The sequence below is a fragment of the Gasterosteus aculeatus genome, chromosome 13 (genome assembly GCF_964276395.1).
Source record: "Gasterosteus aculeatus chromosome 13, fGasAcu3.hap1.1, whole genome shotgun sequence".
NCBI classification, from domain to species: domain Eukaryota; kingdom Metazoa; phylum Chordata; class Actinopteri; order Perciformes; family Gasterosteidae; genus Gasterosteus; species Gasterosteus aculeatus.
Window position 1 is genome coordinate 6,096,505 of NC_135701.1, and position 18,184 is coordinate 6,114,688.

General features: G+C 44.5%; 1 protein-coding gene across 5 annotated transcripts in view; it reads left to right on the forward strand.

Moving 5' to 3' along the window:
- Positions 1–18,184, forward strand: part of msh3 (mutS homolog 3 (E. coli)) — a 34,437-nt gene that overhangs the window by 12,617 nt on the left and 3,636 nt on the right. For all 5 annotated transcript variants that reach the window (XR_013452050.1, XR_013452049.1, XM_078087133.1 and 2 more), the window contains exons 15-21: positions 369–537; positions 768–832; positions 3,037–3,153; positions 3,341–3,448; positions 4,561–4,675; positions 4,978–5,135; positions 10,802–10,988. Coding sequence is in view for 3 of the 5 variants with exons in the window: in XM_078087133.1 (XP_077943259.1) it covers positions 369–537; positions 768–832; positions 3,037–3,153; positions 3,341–3,448; positions 4,561–4,675; positions 4,978–5,135; positions 10,802–10,988 (919 nt within the window). In the remaining 2 variants the exon portion in view is untranslated. The remainder of the gene's footprint in view (positions 1–368; positions 538–767; positions 833–3,036; positions 3,154–3,340; positions 3,449–4,560; positions 4,676–4,977; positions 5,136–10,801; positions 10,989–18,184) is intronic.

The window sequence follows — 18,184 nt, forward strand, 5'->3', positions numbered from 1 at the left end:
TCTGAGGTTATAATATTGATTTGATTGATCTGTCTATGCATTGTTTGGCCGACAGCATGTTAAACTAATGAAAAATGCCTGCCACAATGTATCTCCATTATAAAAACTACTCTCAATTTATTGACATTATCTCAAAATAAAGAAATGGAAAAATTTCAGCAGTATATCTTTACTTGAACCTAAATCCTGAAGCTACCATGCACGCTATTATGCTCAAAGCCTGGCTTGTTTACGATATCTCAAATGCTCATTTCACTGCCGATGGAGTTGTTTCTCCTGAACAAGTACAAGCTGTCCTGTATTGTGTGTCTGTCCCCTCTGCGCGCTCTACAATGTTGTCACATTTGAACTCTTGCATTCTTGCGTAGGACAGGAAACAAAACGGAGCTGTTCTCAGACCTGTCGGGCTTCCCGGTGCTGCAGGAACGCCGGGAGCAGATTCAGGCCGTCGTCAGCCAGATCCAAGACCACCGCAGAGAGATCCGCCGCGCGCTGAAGGCCCCGGCGCTGGACTACGTCACCGTGTCTGGACAGGAGGTGCGTGCGTGCAGGCGTTTGAGGCTGAGAGTGAAAGACAGGCGGGAGGAGATTGATGGTCTGATTCGGGTGGAGGAATGAGTCACGGCGATGGGCTGATTGTCTGCGCGTGCTTTTCTTCTCGTGTCTGTGTTTGTCAGTTCTAATCAAGAGTGACGCACTGCTTTGTCCGTCTGCTCCTGTCTTATTTATCAAAGTCTTCCTCATGCTCTTCCTCCCCCTGCCCTCAGTTTCTGATTGAGGTGAAGAACTCGCTGTCGTCCATTGTTCCACCTGACTGGGTCAAAATCAGCAGGTGAGCTCACGGTTGCAGCACACACATGCAAACCGAAACATCCTTTTTCTTATATTATAGTGCCACTGGGACTGACTTGAATGAGCTCAATTGTGTTAAATACCACGTTGGAAATGATCTAACATGCTTTCTAGTGAAGGAATGAGTCTTAAAAGCCCTACGTGAAGCAGCGTTTTGCACTAGTCAATGGACTATGAATGGCTTTTTGGTTAGATACCTGAAATAAGGCATGCGATTAACACAACCCTAAGAGTGTTTTTTATGAATCATATTTTCAATTTATATAATACGTCTGCGAAAAAAAACTCTTAAGGAAGATATTGGCAAACAATGAGACTGCAAAATGTCATCTCGCAAAGAAGAGCATCTTCACAGCTTTGTGATAATCCAATGGAAACAATCCCATTAGCATTCTCTTTGAAGGAACCAGTGCTATCTGCGGGCTTTGAAGATATCAATATACTTAAATGCGGTAGAAACGTCCACTTGGGTTCGAACATGTCAAAGGTCACTGTGACCTAGATCACAACAACTCGTGACACATAAACAGTTTGTAACACTAATAATTGTACATGTACAGTGTCATCTGAGATTGAGCTGCATCATTCTGTAATGTATTTTTTCACTGACTGGTGCTCTGATTGTTCAAATTGTATTAATTGGGATACGTAAAGTTTTTTCCAATGACAACAGCTGAATCACAAACCGAGGCAGTTAACTGTAGGTAACCATAGTAATACCTATGCTTAAATGTAAAATGATAATGGAACTAATGCTATAATGGTTGAAAGCTGCATTTTGGCGCTCCTCAACATCACTCTCTCTTTCTCGCTGTCCACCTTAACCTTGTTTCATTCAGATGCAGCTGAATAAAAAAAAAAAAGAAAGCGCTGATTGTTAAATCTTCAGGCAGTGATCTAATAACAAAACTAAAAAGAAATGCTGATACAAGCGTAGTAGTAGCATGGACAAGTTTGAGACAGAAAGAAGCAGTTGATACATATTGAAGCTCAGTATAATGGGGCCTGTTGTACCTACACTCGCTGGCCACTACATTAGGTACATCTGTTCGATGGCTTGTTAACACAAATTGATAATCAGCCAATCACATGGCCGCAACTCAATGCATTTAAGCATGTGGACGGGGTCAAGACATGCTGAGGTTCAAACCTCTGTTTGAACGTCAAACCCCATCAGAATGGGGCAGAAAGGATTTAAGTGACTCTGAACGTCGCATGGTTGTTGGTGCCAGACGGGCTCTTCTGAGTACGTCACAAACTGGTGATCTACTGGGATTCTCACACACAACCATCTCTAGGGTTTACAGAGGATGGTCCCAAAAAGAGAAAGCATTCAGTGAACAGCAGTTGTGTGGACAAAAATGCCATGTTGATGTGAGCGGTCAGAGGAGAAAGAAAGGCACCAGTAACTCAAACAACCAGGGAATGCAGAACACCATCGCTGAACGCACCACACGTGGAACCTTAAAGAAGACGGGCTACAGCAGCAGAGGACACTCCACTCCGCTAACAGGAAACGGAGACCACAATCCACACAGGCTCACCAAGACTGGACACTAGAAGATTATAAAAATGTTGCCTGGTCAGATGAGTCTCGATTTCAGCTGCGCCATTCAGATGGTCGGGTCAGAATGTGGCATAAACAACATGAATGCATGGATTCATCCTGCCTTGTATCAACGGTTCACGCTGCTGGTCATTTAATGGTGTGGGGGATATTTTCTTGGCACACTTTGGGTCCCTTAGTACCAATTGAGCACAGTTTAAATGCCGCAGCCTGGTTATTGGTGCTGACCAAGCCCGTCCCTTTACGACCACAGTGTACCATCTTCTGATGGCTACTTCCAGCGGGATGATGCACTATGACACAAAGCTCATATCATCTCAAACTGGTTTATTGAACATGACAATGAGTTCACTGCAATCCAATAGAGCTCCTTTGGGATGTGGTGGGACGGGAGATTCACTTGATAGATCTGCAGCCGACAAATCTGCAGCATGGACCAAATTCTGGACCAGAATCTCTGAGGAATGGGTTACACCTAGTTGAAAGTATTCCACAAAGAATTAAGGCAGTTCTGAAATGAAAAGGGGGTCCAAACTTTACCAAAGGTGTACCTAATAAAGTGGACGCTGCGTGTTCGTATTCACTTCCTCCTCGTATCTTCCCCCTCTCCTCCGCAGCACCAAGGCCGTCAGCAGGTATCACTCCCCATTCCTGGCGGAGCGCTACAAGAAGCTGCTGCAGCTCCGAGAGCAGCTGCTGCTAGACTGCCAGAGGGAGTGGACCAATTTTCTGGAGTATGACTGACACACACACACACACACGCGCACACACACAGGCACACTTGATCAGATGGTCAAATGGAAAAACCGCTAGAACCATGTCAGAGAGAAGTCTGCTCGTCTCTCGTCTGTATTGGTCGAGTCGTCTGCTCAGGACAGTACGCACGTACCTTTAATAACACTTCCCTCTCTCATTCCGCAGTCAGTTTGGGGAGCACTATCACACCATGAAAAGGGCTATTAGTCACCTAGCAACCATGGACTGTCTCTTTTCATTGGCTGAGGTGGCGAAACAAGGGGACTATTGCAGGTGATGTCCTCTCATGATAACCGTAAATATTGGTGTGTGTCTGTGTGTGCACACGCGCCGTTTTTTGTGTGAGAGTGTGATATAACGTGTGTGTGTGTGTGTGTGTGTGTGTGTGGGTGTCCTGTGTCGTGTCCTATAGTCTCAGACAGGCTGTGTGTGGGAGTGTGCACCAGGCTCTGCAATGTGCTCAGCCAAAACGCCAACATCTCTCCCACACTCACACGCTCGCACACACACACACACACACCCTTTATACTGTCCATTTTGTTACAATTTTTGTTACAGCTTCACATCCATCCACAACTTGTTCCCTCTGCTTTTTGCAGCTCCTCTTTACACGACTATCTCCTGTTTGCCATTACAAGTTTCCACTCGCGTGTAAACATGTAGATTTGCAGCCGGTTAGCTAAGCATGAACACCGGGAGAACAGAGGCACAGCTGGCCTGGCTTTGTCCGAAGCTGTGAAGAGTAAAAAGAACATGTTGTAGTTTAATGAGGGGTCACAGTATTTCTTAGGCCGGGAGCAGAATGTGTTTATAACTTGTTGCCAGGGAGTTACTTCTCATCTAACTACAACAAGTCAATAAGGAGATTTACTTCCTTTAAGGAAAGCAGACATCTGCCATTTTTTTCTGTTAATTTTAATTTCTGTTTATGTAGAGTCTGGCCAACTATCTACTAGGCCAATATTATTGTTCAATATCAAAACAGTTTCTATGTTGGCAGATATGGAAAATATATTACAGAGCAGTAAATAGCAACCCGTGTTTCACGGTTTATTCATTCTTTTATTTTAGGTTTTATAACATTTACTTTTTGCGCATTTTATTTGCATTATACTTTAAATAAAGTGATTGATTTGATTTAGTGCTTCTATTTCTTATTCATCACTTTATATTTTTAATACAGGTAAAGAAATGCAATAGCGGATTCTAAATAACCATAACTATGCAACATATTCATAATAAAATATATTGTGCATCATACCTGGGTGGGAGTCAGTTCAAGTGCTCATGGTGTCAGTTTGAGTGGTCATTTTCTGTGTATGTCTTCAAGCGATTGTGTAAGCCATGATTGTTGTGTACTTGCTGATTGTATTGTCTGTATCCAGGCCAGAGGTGTGTGAGGCTCAGCGTCAGATTATGATCCGGGGTGGCAGACACCCTGCCATCGCCCTACTGATGGGAGAGCACCACCAGTATGTGCCCAACCACACCGAACTGCAGGTACCCACACTCGCACGCAAACACACACACGGGCTCATTCGGAGTGCTTCAAACTAAGTTGAGCCAAGAACCGTAACCGCACTCGCACACATAAATACACACACCATGCACACACTTCCTCGCTCAGTGCGGGAGTGGGTGTAGGTTAATTTTGCAACAGAAGCACAAGCCAATGGGAAAAGAAGCCAAGCTTTCAATCCACCCACCTCCTCAGCTGTGCAGGACAGCATGCAAATATCTTATTCTGTCTCTCTCATCGCCTTCTGTCTTTGTCACTGTTATTCTCCTCTCCTCTTTCACAGGGCGATGGCAGGAGAACGATGATAATCACTGGTCCTAATATGGGGGGTAAGAGCTCCTACATCCGCCAGGTGGCCCTGATCTGTGTCATGGCTCAGATGGGCTCCTACGTCCCGGCCTCTGAGGCCTGCCTGGGTGTGCTGGATGGCATTTATACCAGGTATGACCACCAATATACATCTGTCTTTTCTTGTTCGATTTAAAGGTGCTTTTAATCAGGAAAGTGGGCATTTTGATCGCCTCTCAACGGTTCTCAACAAGCTGGCGTCTGAGCCAGCGGCTCGTTGCCATCGGTGCTAGCAGCGCTGACGGTATGAAGCTAGCCGCATTTACCTAATGGGGGAACTGGAGGGTGGGTGCTACACCTCCACGGCAAAGCAGTCGATATCGGCTGTAACCGCCGTACGGGAGCGATTCAGAGCGGCGGCCATGAACGAGTTAGCGGAGCACGCTCGCATGCACTGAAAGGACGCACTGTTGGCCGGTCCACAAAGCCGGTCCCGTTACCTTCCAAACGCCCTGGAAATCTTCTACTGCTTCTTTCGATGTGGCCATATCACTGATGGCTTACTAATGTTGCATCATTGATGAAAGGACTCAAATGATATGCAGGAAAGCTGAAGGTCTGACATTATTTCAAATGATTGCACTCATTGGTGAGACAACAGGTGACCCTTGTGGAATTTCATACAATGGATATAACCTGGTAAAGAGATATCAGATATGGCCTAGTTATTATTATTTTTCCCCATTGAGCGACTTATAGGACTATTCTCTATAGCCCATTATTGTAAAATTATCTCAGGAAGGAACAGAGGTATGTGGACATGTGGATCCTTTGACTGGTGGGATATATTGTAAATATTGTTTTCAAACTTCCTGGTGCTGTCTTAATCTGGTTTCAAATACTTTTAATAAAAGATAATTTAGAAACAAATTCCACCAGGAGTTAATCTGCAGCACTTGTTGAAATTGGTCTCTACATTTAATAATAACATGAACACCCAAATCTGGTTTGCCCACAGAGCACCCGGTCAACAGACTATTTCCTTCCAAAGGAATTTTCTAAATCAGTTTTAACTGAACAAGTTGGCTGAGAAGATTTTTTTTTTTTTTTAATAATTTGATGAACTGACACTCAACTGGGAATCCTCTAGCTGGTGAATTGGCATCATGAACCGTGTGGCTGCCACAGACACACAAGATGAATCAAATCATTTGGTTCAGCTGCATAGAAAAGGGGATCCAATTTGTCTCGATGACACCAATGTCTTTGTGTTTATTTTTCTTGGCAAGCACATTAAAGGAGAGACGGACATAAAAAATGACTCATTAAAGATCGTTTGCTGAGAACACATCAATACATCTAGTGATTCATGTAAAAGCAGCAAAACAAGCTACACCGTTTCTTGCTTTTTAGTGATGAACACAAGAATCGACACCAGAGTGACTTTCCCCAGCTTTGTCTCCGTCAAATAGAAGACAAGGATAGTGACCATGACAACACTGATGGAGCACAACACACCTTCGCCGCTGCAGATCAGTTCACGTTGGTCCAGCTACACACAAAACGGTTCGGGCAACCTCATTTACCCCGTTTCCCATTCATTGTCTGTCACACGGCCCGGTTTATTTCTAGGACTGACCCTCTGACTAATCCTCTCCGAACACACTGCTCCTCTGCGCTCAGGAGGAGGAGGTGTGTGACGGAGAAAAACAAAAAGGACTTGTCTCTACTGTTCCATCATGGTGCTGTGCGACAGCTTTCTGTGTTGGAGGAACCCTCAGACAATGAGGCTTTGTTGGAGAAGACCCCCCTCTCATCCCCCACACTGGTGGTTGTTCACATTATGGTGAGAGCAGCAGTGCTCTCTGCATGTCGTTTCCAGCCCTGACTACGTATTATTGTGGAACACAGGCCAATATGCTGTATGGTCTGTTATTCTGCCTCTGCTGCACTCTGTGATTAGACTAATTGCTTACAGATGTGTGTAATTGTCTTTTTTTGTCGTTGGCTTTAAGAATGCGCTTAAGTATTAACCCAGTGGGTGCCAGAGCCCAACAGTAGGCGTGTGCCTGTGCGTCAGTGTATTGTACCTGGACTTCAAAATAGAGTTGAATTCCTTTCACATATTCAAGGCCTGTACCAGACCCTGCGTCGCCATCTGAGTGAGAAGGGGACGTACTCTCCTGCTGTTGTTCAGCATGCATCTGCAGGAACGTGTTGTCTCTGTGATGGTGGCCAGTGAGGGAAGGTTGAGGTTCCTAGCAGTCAGGGCTTGGGTTAGGACGGAGTTGTTAAAGGTAACAGTGAGATCTTTGATGGAAGAGCCTTTCCCCGGAAGGAAAAGAAGTTTAGTCTTGTCAAGGTTAATTTCCAGGTGGTGTGCAGTCATCCACTGAGAGAAGCCAACCAAACAGGCAGAGATTCATGCTGCTACCTGTGTCTCAGATTGGGCAAAAGACCGGCTTAGTTGGGTGTCCTCAGCATAGCTAGGAGCAGCCGTGGTAGCGGATGACACCCAAGTTGGTTGGTGTTTAGAGAGAAGATGAGGGGACCCAGGACAGAGCCATGGGGCACCCCAGTGGTGGAAGGACGAGGTTCAGACACAGATCCTCTGCAAGTTACCCAGTAAGTCTGGTTGTTGAGGCAGGATCAGAGAAGGGAGAGGCCAGAGCATGAGACACCCAGTTCCTGAGGGAGGGAATACGGACCTGGTGGTTCACGGTGTCAAATGCAGCAGAAAGGTCAAGAAGGGTGAGGACAGGGGAGAGAGAGGCTGCTTTGGCAGCGTGGAGTCGCTCAGAGACAGCAAGGAAGGACGCCTCTGTTGAGTGGCCTGCCTTGAAGCTTGACTGGTGAGGGTCAAGGAGGATGTTGTGGTGGAAATAGGAGGAGAGTTGGTTAAAGATAGGTCTGCGTTTTGGAAAAAAAGAGCAGAAGAGAGAGAGGCCTGTAGTTGTTAACTACAGACTGATTGACGTTAGGTTTCTTCAGGAGAGGCTTCACTCTTGTCTCTTTCAGAGAGTTATGGGAAACAGCCAGTTGACAGGGAAGTGTTGATCAGATGGGTGAGAAAAGGAAGGAGGTCAGGAGGAGAAGTTGGGTTAATTAAGTGGACAGATGTAAGGAACTGATCATCAACACTTTGAGATGTATTAATGGTAGTACAAAACATGTATGCAAAACATTTGTTTTTTATTCATAGATTCTAACTCAGGATGCTGTGTATTATAGCCCCATGTCACCAAGGTGCCCCAACTGTTTGTAAGAAAAAATAATCGTTAAAAACAACTTTGAATTAGTAGGAATTGCTCAATGAATTCCCACTGAGGTGTCGGGCGTAGTCGACGCAGTGCTGGGAATTGCTTCATCTTGTTGTGTGTTTATGAGCGCGAGGGGAGACCGACATGGAGTGAGAGCCTGTGAGCGGAATAAGCGTACCCTGTGGGTTTTGAGGTAATGAGATGATGCGCAGGTGTCTAATGGGATATCCTGTCTGAATTGATCCAGATGATTAATTGACAATGAGGGAAATAATCTTGAGATTGGGTTAAAGCAGCGTGCCGCTTCACTGAGTTGTTTCATTTTCATGCCCATTACTCTATGCTAGTGCATTTACTCATTTTTGTACAAATATACCATGCAGTTATTTTAACGTAATATCAATCTGTGTTTGTTTTGTTACAGACCTCTGCACAGTAAACCTTTAGTAGTAAATAGTAAACCTGTTGCAGATGGATACATACGTGTATGTGCAGATCTGCGGCTGCTGCTGTGTGCGTTTTCTTTCTTTTTTTGTCGGCATCGAGTCCTGAAGGTTATAGAGCACATTCTTTCATCCATTCATGGTTGTTATGGAAACAGCAAAGGAAAGCTGGATGTATAACAGCGTTTTTGAAATGTACCTTTAATCGACCATGGACTCGTAGCAGTGATTATGGCGTGTTTTACTAAAGTCCACAAGCGCTCCTCCACTCAGAATATATTCTTCTATTTTTTCTTTTGTGGCCTACAAATAGGGCTGATTCCCATAAATACCTCCCAAACAGTTGTGAGTGCACTGGGGCCTTAGGGTCCCCCATCATCACCTATATTGGTGTGAAACATGTTGACCGTGTGGAAGAAAGTTGCATCCTGAGAGTTCTTTCAGTGCTGCGGAGTCAGTGCTTGTGCCATCCAAGAAGGAAAAGAAACTCACACAGCATATGTGGAGCCGCACAGGCAGAATAAACCAAAGGTTAATGTTAGAAAATGACCAAATGACCGATTGTGCTGATTATATGCTGTACAACAACAAAAGCAAATCGAAGAAAAGAAAAAAAGAAAAACTATGAAGCAATCAAAACCGCTTTGCTGGATGTTCCAGGCTCATCCCTAATATTGTAAATGTTTTTTTAATTTTTTTTTATATGCAACTCTGCAACGATGAACGCTTTAAAAATCAACGGCACTAATTTCTTCGGCAACTCAAGTTATGCAACCTTGAACAGACACAGTGGAAGACACGTATTGTTGCCGAAGCTTCCTTCTCTGTTCGTACTCTCAATAAAAACCGGACGCAGCAGGTTGAGAGGGGGTGAGAAGGCTTTTCTTAAAAGCTTATTTTAGGATCTCAGTTGTCATCAGAGACCAGAGTAAACTTCTTTGCTCCTCCAAGTATCTTTCTTCATTTTACAGGCTTAGACCTTTTTTTTCTTTTCCTTTTTTTTTTTTTTTGAGAGGAGTGATGTCATTAGGTACTAATAGTAAAAAGAAAAAAAAGCAAAGAGCCATCTGAGAGCAACAAGTGAACCATGAGCTCCAGAAAAACGTTTGAAATGCAGCTACTCATTTTTCCTGGAGAGGTGTGAGCCGCCAATGATGAATGATTCTATTTTCAGTGTCGGGTTATTTGGCGGGAACGAGGAAGGACATGCAGAGCAGCGGGACACCCAGCTGGTGGAGTGTGTCTGTGTTTTTGCTTATCAGTGTTGTGAAGGACTGATTCTGCCGTGCAATATAGATCTGATATTTATAATTCCCCCTGAGCCTTCGCATACGTGCGCTCGCTCAAACTATGAATTGGCTAATGAAATGCAGCGGCATGTCTGCCACACACCCCGTCCCCGTGGCGTGTGGCGTAACTGTGGTAACTGGTGGGCTCCTGTCGACGGGTCATCGATACCATGCCGCTATGTTGAGGGACAATCACGGCAGGAAAAAGACAGATTTAGAGGGGAGAATAGAATACAACGTGTCGTCATTGTGTCTCTGTAATCAGTGATGTCTATTGATGCCGGCTCCACGGGGGGCAACGTCAATAGTGTTCAAGGTAGTCTCGTTCCACTTTTTGATTTTCTGTCACCATACTCACACATTTTGCATTGAGGAGTTTCATGTACAGAAAATAACATTTGGAAGTCTGCATCAGTTCTGTTTGTGAGGAAATGGATGCACGCCGGATAAAGAATTGATAGGGATGCAGCACCAGTGTTGTCAAATAATTATTCAATTATTTCTATTTTCAATATTCTTGTCGAGCAGCTGCTGAATGAAGATAAATCCTGATTCATGGGAAAAAAGGAAAGGGGGAATTTGACACATGACTGGGTGTTAAACCCAGTTAACCTCACAGGGGAAAACATTGGTAAGCAGGTTGTGGAAACCCCTTATAAGAGTAATGTTGAGGGTTCGAGGTCAAACGTTGAAAAAGAATGAATAAAATCTTGAACACACCATTTCCAAAACTAGAATGATCGCGCAATCTGAACTCTCTCTCTCTCTCTCAGCCTTTCCCCTTTTGACCTCTGACCTTTCACCTTCTTTCTTTGTTTAAACCTCAGGATGGGGGCTTCAGATAACATTTATAAAGGCCGCAGCACGTTCATGGAAGAGCTGACCGAAGCCTCGGGGATCCTTTTCCGCGCAACCGATCGTTCATTGGTCATCCTCGACGAACTGGGACGGGGAACGAGCACCCACGATGGAATCGCCATCGCCTACGCCACCCTGGAGTACTTCATCAGAGCTGTAAGTTTTTGTATGTGTGTATCCATGAAAGAACACGCCGTGCTGCTGACTCGGGAATACGGCTATTTAAAGTACTGGCACTGATAGTACTTTTGAGTAACAGTTGGTGTAAAATACTAAATCACAAATAATCTCCTTGCTCGATCTCCAGGCCGAATTCACCGTCAAGTGTGATTTTGTTGTCTGCTCTGCAGACCGCAGTGATGGTTTGTTTGGCAGAGAGGAATACGAGGCTCCAGAGGCTCTTGAAACCTGAGCAGATGTGTGGAAAGACTTGATCTATAATGTTAATAATCTGTTGGAGTGCAAGCTGAAAGAGAGCGAGCGAGCGAGCTAGACCTAATGTTAAGGTGTTCAATGGACGTACATCGTGCTGCAGCAAACCTCATTTGATTCTCATGAAACTCACACGCATAATCGTGCCTGACGACACCTCGTCCAGTTTTGCGTGTCTGAGCACATGTTCCTCGCTTATATTTTTGGAAGGGTACAATCTTAGCCGTTAACTGAGGCAGAAGGCCGGAGTGGAACTGGTGCAGAGGCTAACGAGCGCTGGAAACGTGTGGCTCTCCACATGCGAGTACTTGGAACCACTGTTCCTCGGAGAGGGTGTGTGTGTGTGTGTGTGTGTGTGTGTGTGTGTGTGTGTGTGTGTGTGTGTGTGTGTGTGTGTGTGTTCTGCTGGGATTATATCAGCAGTCCCTTTCGGGTTATTGCGCTATAGACCAGTGGTGCTCCAGTGGTGTTTGTGTTTTAGTGGACGTAGTTACCATGCTATTAGACATCGGCGAGTCGATCGTTGTGTCTGCACCACCAGCACAGAACTCCCCGTGGTACAGTTTGACATGGGGCTGCCTGTTTGAGGCTGTGGTATCAATTAGGTCACGCAGCTGTTCCTTTTCTTTGCTGTTGACACGCTCAGTATCTACTCTTGAATGATGTAAACTGTAAAACCTCTTTTTCTTGTTGGATGATTGTTAGATTGTTAAATACGCTTTGACACCTCTGGATAAATAATCACCAAAAGATGCAATGATTGAAATATTGCTTATTTGTAATATGAAAGGTGTCACTTGCCGTAATGTTCTTCTCACGTTCTCAGCTTTATGGATAGTTTTTGTCTATTTTGGATTTGACTCTGCTCTCATGAACCTTATTAGCTGCAGTTCTTAACGACTAGCTGTTGACTATGACAGAGCAGCCGAAGAGACAAATCCTTCTCAAGAGTTTGTGAAGACCAAAACCGGATGAATAAAATACATTCCTAAATATCTATCAACTGAATTGGTCCACGCTGACTTTAGGGAGCACGTATTTCATTTTGCACTTCAGGAACTCTGAACTCTAAAACCCTCCGATTCTAAATCTGGGGCCTCGTGGTGGTTTTGAGAGCAGCTCAATGACAGATAGCATGGATGAGTTCCTGGAGTTTTACCATTGAAATATATACATACTCCAGTGCTGCTTTCTGGGTATTCAAAGCTTGCAAGCCGCATCTGATCTGTGTGAGATGGTATTTGTTTAATTTCTGTTTTCCAAGGCCTCAGTCAAAAAGGCTCCGAACTGCTCCGCGTTACCCCCGTTAAAATATAGATGAATAAACATTTATCTTTGAAACGCTCCTTCCACTTCTCGTGTTCTGCCAGTTCCACATTAATCTTTGGAGGGAATCTCAGTTGTTATGTAATCCTGCTGGAGAACGCAGAATGAAAACGTGCAAGTAGGAGCCGCTGCCGGCAGCAGGAGGAAGCTCTCTAACTACCTGTTGTATAACACCATTGATTTGTCAGAAAAGGCCTGTTATTAAAGGAAAGACAAACGAAAGAAGTTCTGCTGCGCGGAGGCCTCCTCGCTCCTCTTCCTCCTACTCGTCCTCCTCTGCCTCGTCCTCCCCTCATCCCCCCTCGCCAGACCCAACTGTTGGCGTCAAAGAGTCGGACTACTCCTCCTGTGACTCGGTTGCCATGGCGACGCACCAATCCCTGCACCCGAGAGGTAGTTGATAATGTAGATGGGTTTCATAACACCACTCGATAAAAGAGACAGCCTTGACGCAGGCAGAGAAAAAGAAACCGAAAATCAGGGAGAGCGATGAGCACAGAGAGAGTTGTGCCAGAAGTCGGATGGGTTTTTACGGTGAAATCACAGCCGGCACACAACTGGCTGTGACCTCATGCGTCTTTAGCCGGTACACTCACTCACCTTTTCATTCACGCCGTAACAGCAGGTCCTGTGTTAAGTTTCTCACTAAGCTCATCAATGGACGTGCATGTGACTGCACAGTCATTGTAGCACTGCTCTGTAAAAAGACAACATTAACAAAGAACAGGCAGAATCGGGTCCAGCTGAACACCTGGACTCGCAGGAGAACCAGAACGCACTAGAACTTACTTTTGGCTGCACGCTAATGGGTACGTTTGCATGACTCCACGTGGGGGTAAGCGGTCCGATGCGCTGACGCACAAAGATCCTGCCAAGACCCGCGTTTGCTCCGCTGACTGCGCACTGCTTCCTCTCTGCTCGGCGCCCGAGTCCGTCTTTTCTCTCAACTCACTCCAGCTGTGGTTCCAGCTATTGCAGGAATATTTTCAGGGTATTGATATCTACCTGACCTGGGTGAAGGGTGGTGGACGGCGAGCATCTCTGTGCCAGCATCCAAAGGCATCTCAGAATCCCACGGATGGAAAAGGGTTTGAAGCGCTCGTACTCTACGGCCGCCAGCTTTCATAAGTAGATGGTAATTCATGTTCAGAGGTTGCTAGGCAGACCGGTAACAGGCCTTAAGACGTTTCCATGTCACGGACTGAATTAGACTATAGATATTGCTGATGGTTCATCATCCCTTTGTTAATTTACAATATGTGGCAATTCTCAAATACATTTCATTCCGTATTGTTTTTTACTCCCAATTAGTCACAAATATACTCTTCCTTTGTGATATTGGCTCCAATCGTTACGGAGTGGTTTGATTGAGGCGGCTGTAATGGTTATTTTATCCATTAATTTGAATTTTTCCCTTAATATTTATTGATTTAAATCCTTTTGTCTAAAACAATGTAAATTTGTGAAACGTGGCCATCATCAATTTGCAGACTCCGGATGCATCGTCGCTTGTAGTGGAGGACTATTAGATGACACCAGAGATGACTTAAAGAAGCTAAAAGTAGAAATGTTCATCAAGTTTTGTGAACAATAATTAAAATAACAATAGAAGGTAACTATTCATTTCAGCCCGTTGGTTTATGATTCGTCTGAGGACAAGTCAGCCTGAAATCTTAACAGAAGTTCTGGCACGGACACGGGCACAGCTTGCCTGCTTTCTTCTCAACTTTTTTCTAACACTGACTGTGTTAGTGTAAAAACTGCAAGTTCTCAATCAAAAAGTTGGATCTGTTTTTTTTTTTATAACTAACAAAAAAGAGCATCAGATTCTGAATTCTTCTCAGGAGGCCGCTGATCAAGACCTTTGTGAAGACAAAGCCGGCGTTGCATTAGACACGTTTCCATCATCTTCTACCAGTTATCAGAAATTAGTCAACTAGTTTCATTATTTAAACATATTCATGATTACAATGAAACTAGAATAAATAGTAAATTCAAGCAGGTTCTAGCTACTAGGTTTCTGCCCTTTGAAATAGATTACTGTACTACATCAACTGACATGAAGGCTTCATTGATTTTACTTAATGAAGGTCGTCTCAACACATAAACCATTGCATTTTCCTACAGCTATTCACAAGGGATGATTACCATTTGAAATGTACTTGCATAGTAATGGCACTAGGTAACTATTACATATGTTTCATGTTTGAGCTGCGAATCTTAAACCCCGACTGCTGCTGACTCAAGTTCATACAACTCGTCTCAGTGTTACTCCCCACGAGCTGCAGACCAACGCGTGGCGTCATCCAGCGATGCGGTTGCAGAGGTCGAGAGTGAAACGTAGGAGAACTACGGTGGCCGAAGTGAAAATGCAAATGGCCCCATCTACAGCCGGCGTTCGGTTCGGAAACACGGCAGACGGTTTGCATGTTCTCCCGCATGTCAGCCTGCGTTCTCTCTCCGTCTTCCAAACCAAAGCCCGATGACATGCGGCCTAAGACAATTGATTACTCTGAATTGCTTGAGATTGTGAGTGGTTCTCTGCCTCTGACAACCTGTTGAGGGAGAACGCTGCCTTCAGCCTGCACTCCTTAACGGGGAGTCGGATGATGGAGGAATAATAAAGAAACATACTTAACAATATCTTCAATTTTTGCCAATAGACCTCCCCCCCCCCCCTCTCTTGGTTATTTAGGAGATGCAAAATGTTTCTCATTTCAGGTCCGAAAAAGCACAAATGCTGCACAAAGACCAGCCGCTGTTTTTTAGGTGGACGTAATTGGACAAGTGGCATTCATTTCTTATATATCGCATTTGTGTATTAAGACTTGGTATGTGTCACGGCCAGCCGTTACACACACATGTCACTGACCGTGACACAAATCACAGAGTGTCAAAAGTCTGTGACACACACACACACATACAGACACACACGCAGCATTTCCACAAAAGATGCCACACATGCAGCACCCGAAGGAGAGCCTTGTTAGTTGTGAGGAGGGAACACTGTGGGTGTTGACTTGTGTCAGGATTGGATTTGTGTCTAATTGGACGGACAGAAACCAGACAGGGAGACAACAATAGGGGTTCTGACCCCTTCAGCCTCCTTTATCAAGATGACATCATCAGGGTGGGAGCAGACCTGCACGCCCACATACACGGGCGTCTTTGACAATGCAGCTCTACGGGTGTACAGTGAAACCGACGCAGATCCGAGCTGTATTACAGGCGCACGAGGTGTCACAATGCACAAAGTGGTACCTGCTGGCGAGCAGGAGAGCGCTTTTATTTGAACCTGCGTAACAAAAACACAGCCTGTCCCATCGGAGCAGGCCTCCTTAATGTCTGCGTGCCCAAATACTCTGATGAACCAAAGAATATCTTAAGATACCTATTCAGTTTCATTAATTTATGTGCAAGATCACACACTCTGGGACCAGCTGATTGTTTTTCACATAATTCAAACTTTTATTTGATCATCAAAATTACCGCTGGTGAATTTTGTGGTTGCCGACTAAATGATTAATTGAATAATTGTTTCAGAACGGATTTTTTTCAAATCGTCAAGCTCTGCAGAACACGGCTGTCACCTCGCTCGGGGTGGTCTGGTAATGAGCTGCGTTAGCGCCTAATCAGCACATTATCAAGGCAGCACACTCCGCTTGTTTTACCGCTCTGTGTGTGTGTGTGTGTGTGTGTGTGTGTGTGTGTGTGTGTGTGTGTGTGTGTGTGTGTGTGTGTGTGTGTGTGTGTGTGTGTGTGTGTGTGTGTGTGTGTGTGTGCGCGTGCAAAGGGAGGTATTGCTAGTGGCGTGTGACCTTTCTGAGGCCGAGCAGTTAGCGGGACGATCCCGGAGCCGGCCGAGGTCTGCAGTCTGCCGCGATGTTGTAAAACTCCGCTGCGCCGTGAGAGCTCACACACTCTTGGCTATGGTTACTGTCTATCAGACACAGTTATTACTGATACAAGTGCAAGTCCCGCGTTACTTCATCCATGTTGTGTGATAATAATGTCTTGGCTCAGCGCACACTGCAGGCTGCAGAGGCGGTGGAGCAACACTGGCCTCGTACTCTTTGTTCTTCAGATGCAGCTTCTGCTCCGTTGTGGTAACACAGGCGGTGTTGCATAATGCCACCTTTTGTTATGATACCTACCTTTTGTTATATGTGTCACTTTATCTCCTTTGTTTTTCTAACCTTTTGTTTGACCTGTTTCTGGCTCTTGTATAAAGCAGAAGAAACAAATACATAATACAATCACAGAATAGTAGAATTTAATCAAGATCTCATTGTGCATGTGTATTATATAGTTGTACTTTTCAAGGCCTTACAAAAGCTTTTTTTTAACCTTTGAATCACATGATTTTCTTCTCAAGTTGGTTGGTCCCTCTTTTGAAGTATCACAACACGTATTGGAGGGATTGCCATACAGTTACTTACATTCATGGCCCCCAGCTCAACCAAAGTATCTCACTGGTCGCCACAATTAATAGAAATCCACATCTACTAACTGACTTCATGCTCATCATGTATAACCATTTTTGTGCAGCAGAATTTAGGTTGTCATTACCTCTTGCTCAATGTGTTATTAGTAGGGCTGTCAACATTAATGCATTAATGTATGTGGTCAATGTAGCCTAGATTAATGCAGCAAAATATTTTAACGTTTGTTTGTTTACTTCCGGTTAACCTCGGAAACAAAACGGCCGCTAGCTGCAGTCAGTTACATCAACAGCTTTTTGCATTGGAAGTAAAACAAACAATGGTGCGACATACAGCGGAGAACTGTGCAGAGGAAATAATCGTGTCAAACAGAAGACAGCGAGTGTCAAAGGGAGCACTGAAAGCACTGCTATGCTAAGCTGGCTGCTAGGCTACTTCCATCTCAACATCTAACGTTACCCTGCGCGGCACACAGTCTGCAGAGGACCACCACCGTGTCCCTAAAAGACCTGGTTTGAAAACGTTCTGGCTAAATGTGGGGAGATTGTTGGCACTTCAAACACAGCTGTTAAATGATGGAGAGTAAGAACTCTGCCTCCAAGATGATCAAATGTGTGGAGTTTTGTGTTTAAAATAACATAAAATAACATCTAAAATACACAAAGTTTTCTAAAGTGATCTAAAGAGATTACTCATTTTTTAAAGATTTAGTCTTTAGAAGAAAACATTTATTATAGACATCATTGTGGATCACAACAACAACTGCAACATCCATTAATCGCCATTAATGAATTTCAAAATGTGCGATTAATCAGTTAATTTTTTTAGTCTCTGGACAGCCCTAGTTTTTAGAGAGTCCTCTCATGATCCCTTGTTGGGATCCTGAATGCCAGGTTGGAAACCACTGTTGTAAGATTGCCACAACTTGGGTGTAGACATTTCCACTCGTTGGCTTTGGTTTTAACAGCGCACATTTTAAACCAAAGTTAATTGTACTTTAGATGTACGTTGTGTTTGGTAGCAGGTATTAGCATGCTGAGATGCTAAAGCGGGGGACATCCTAACGCTTCACTTCAACATGTTAGCATTGTCATTGTGAGCAGGAGCCTCAAAGAGCCATTAGCGCTGCCATAGATTGTTAGGTTTGTTTGT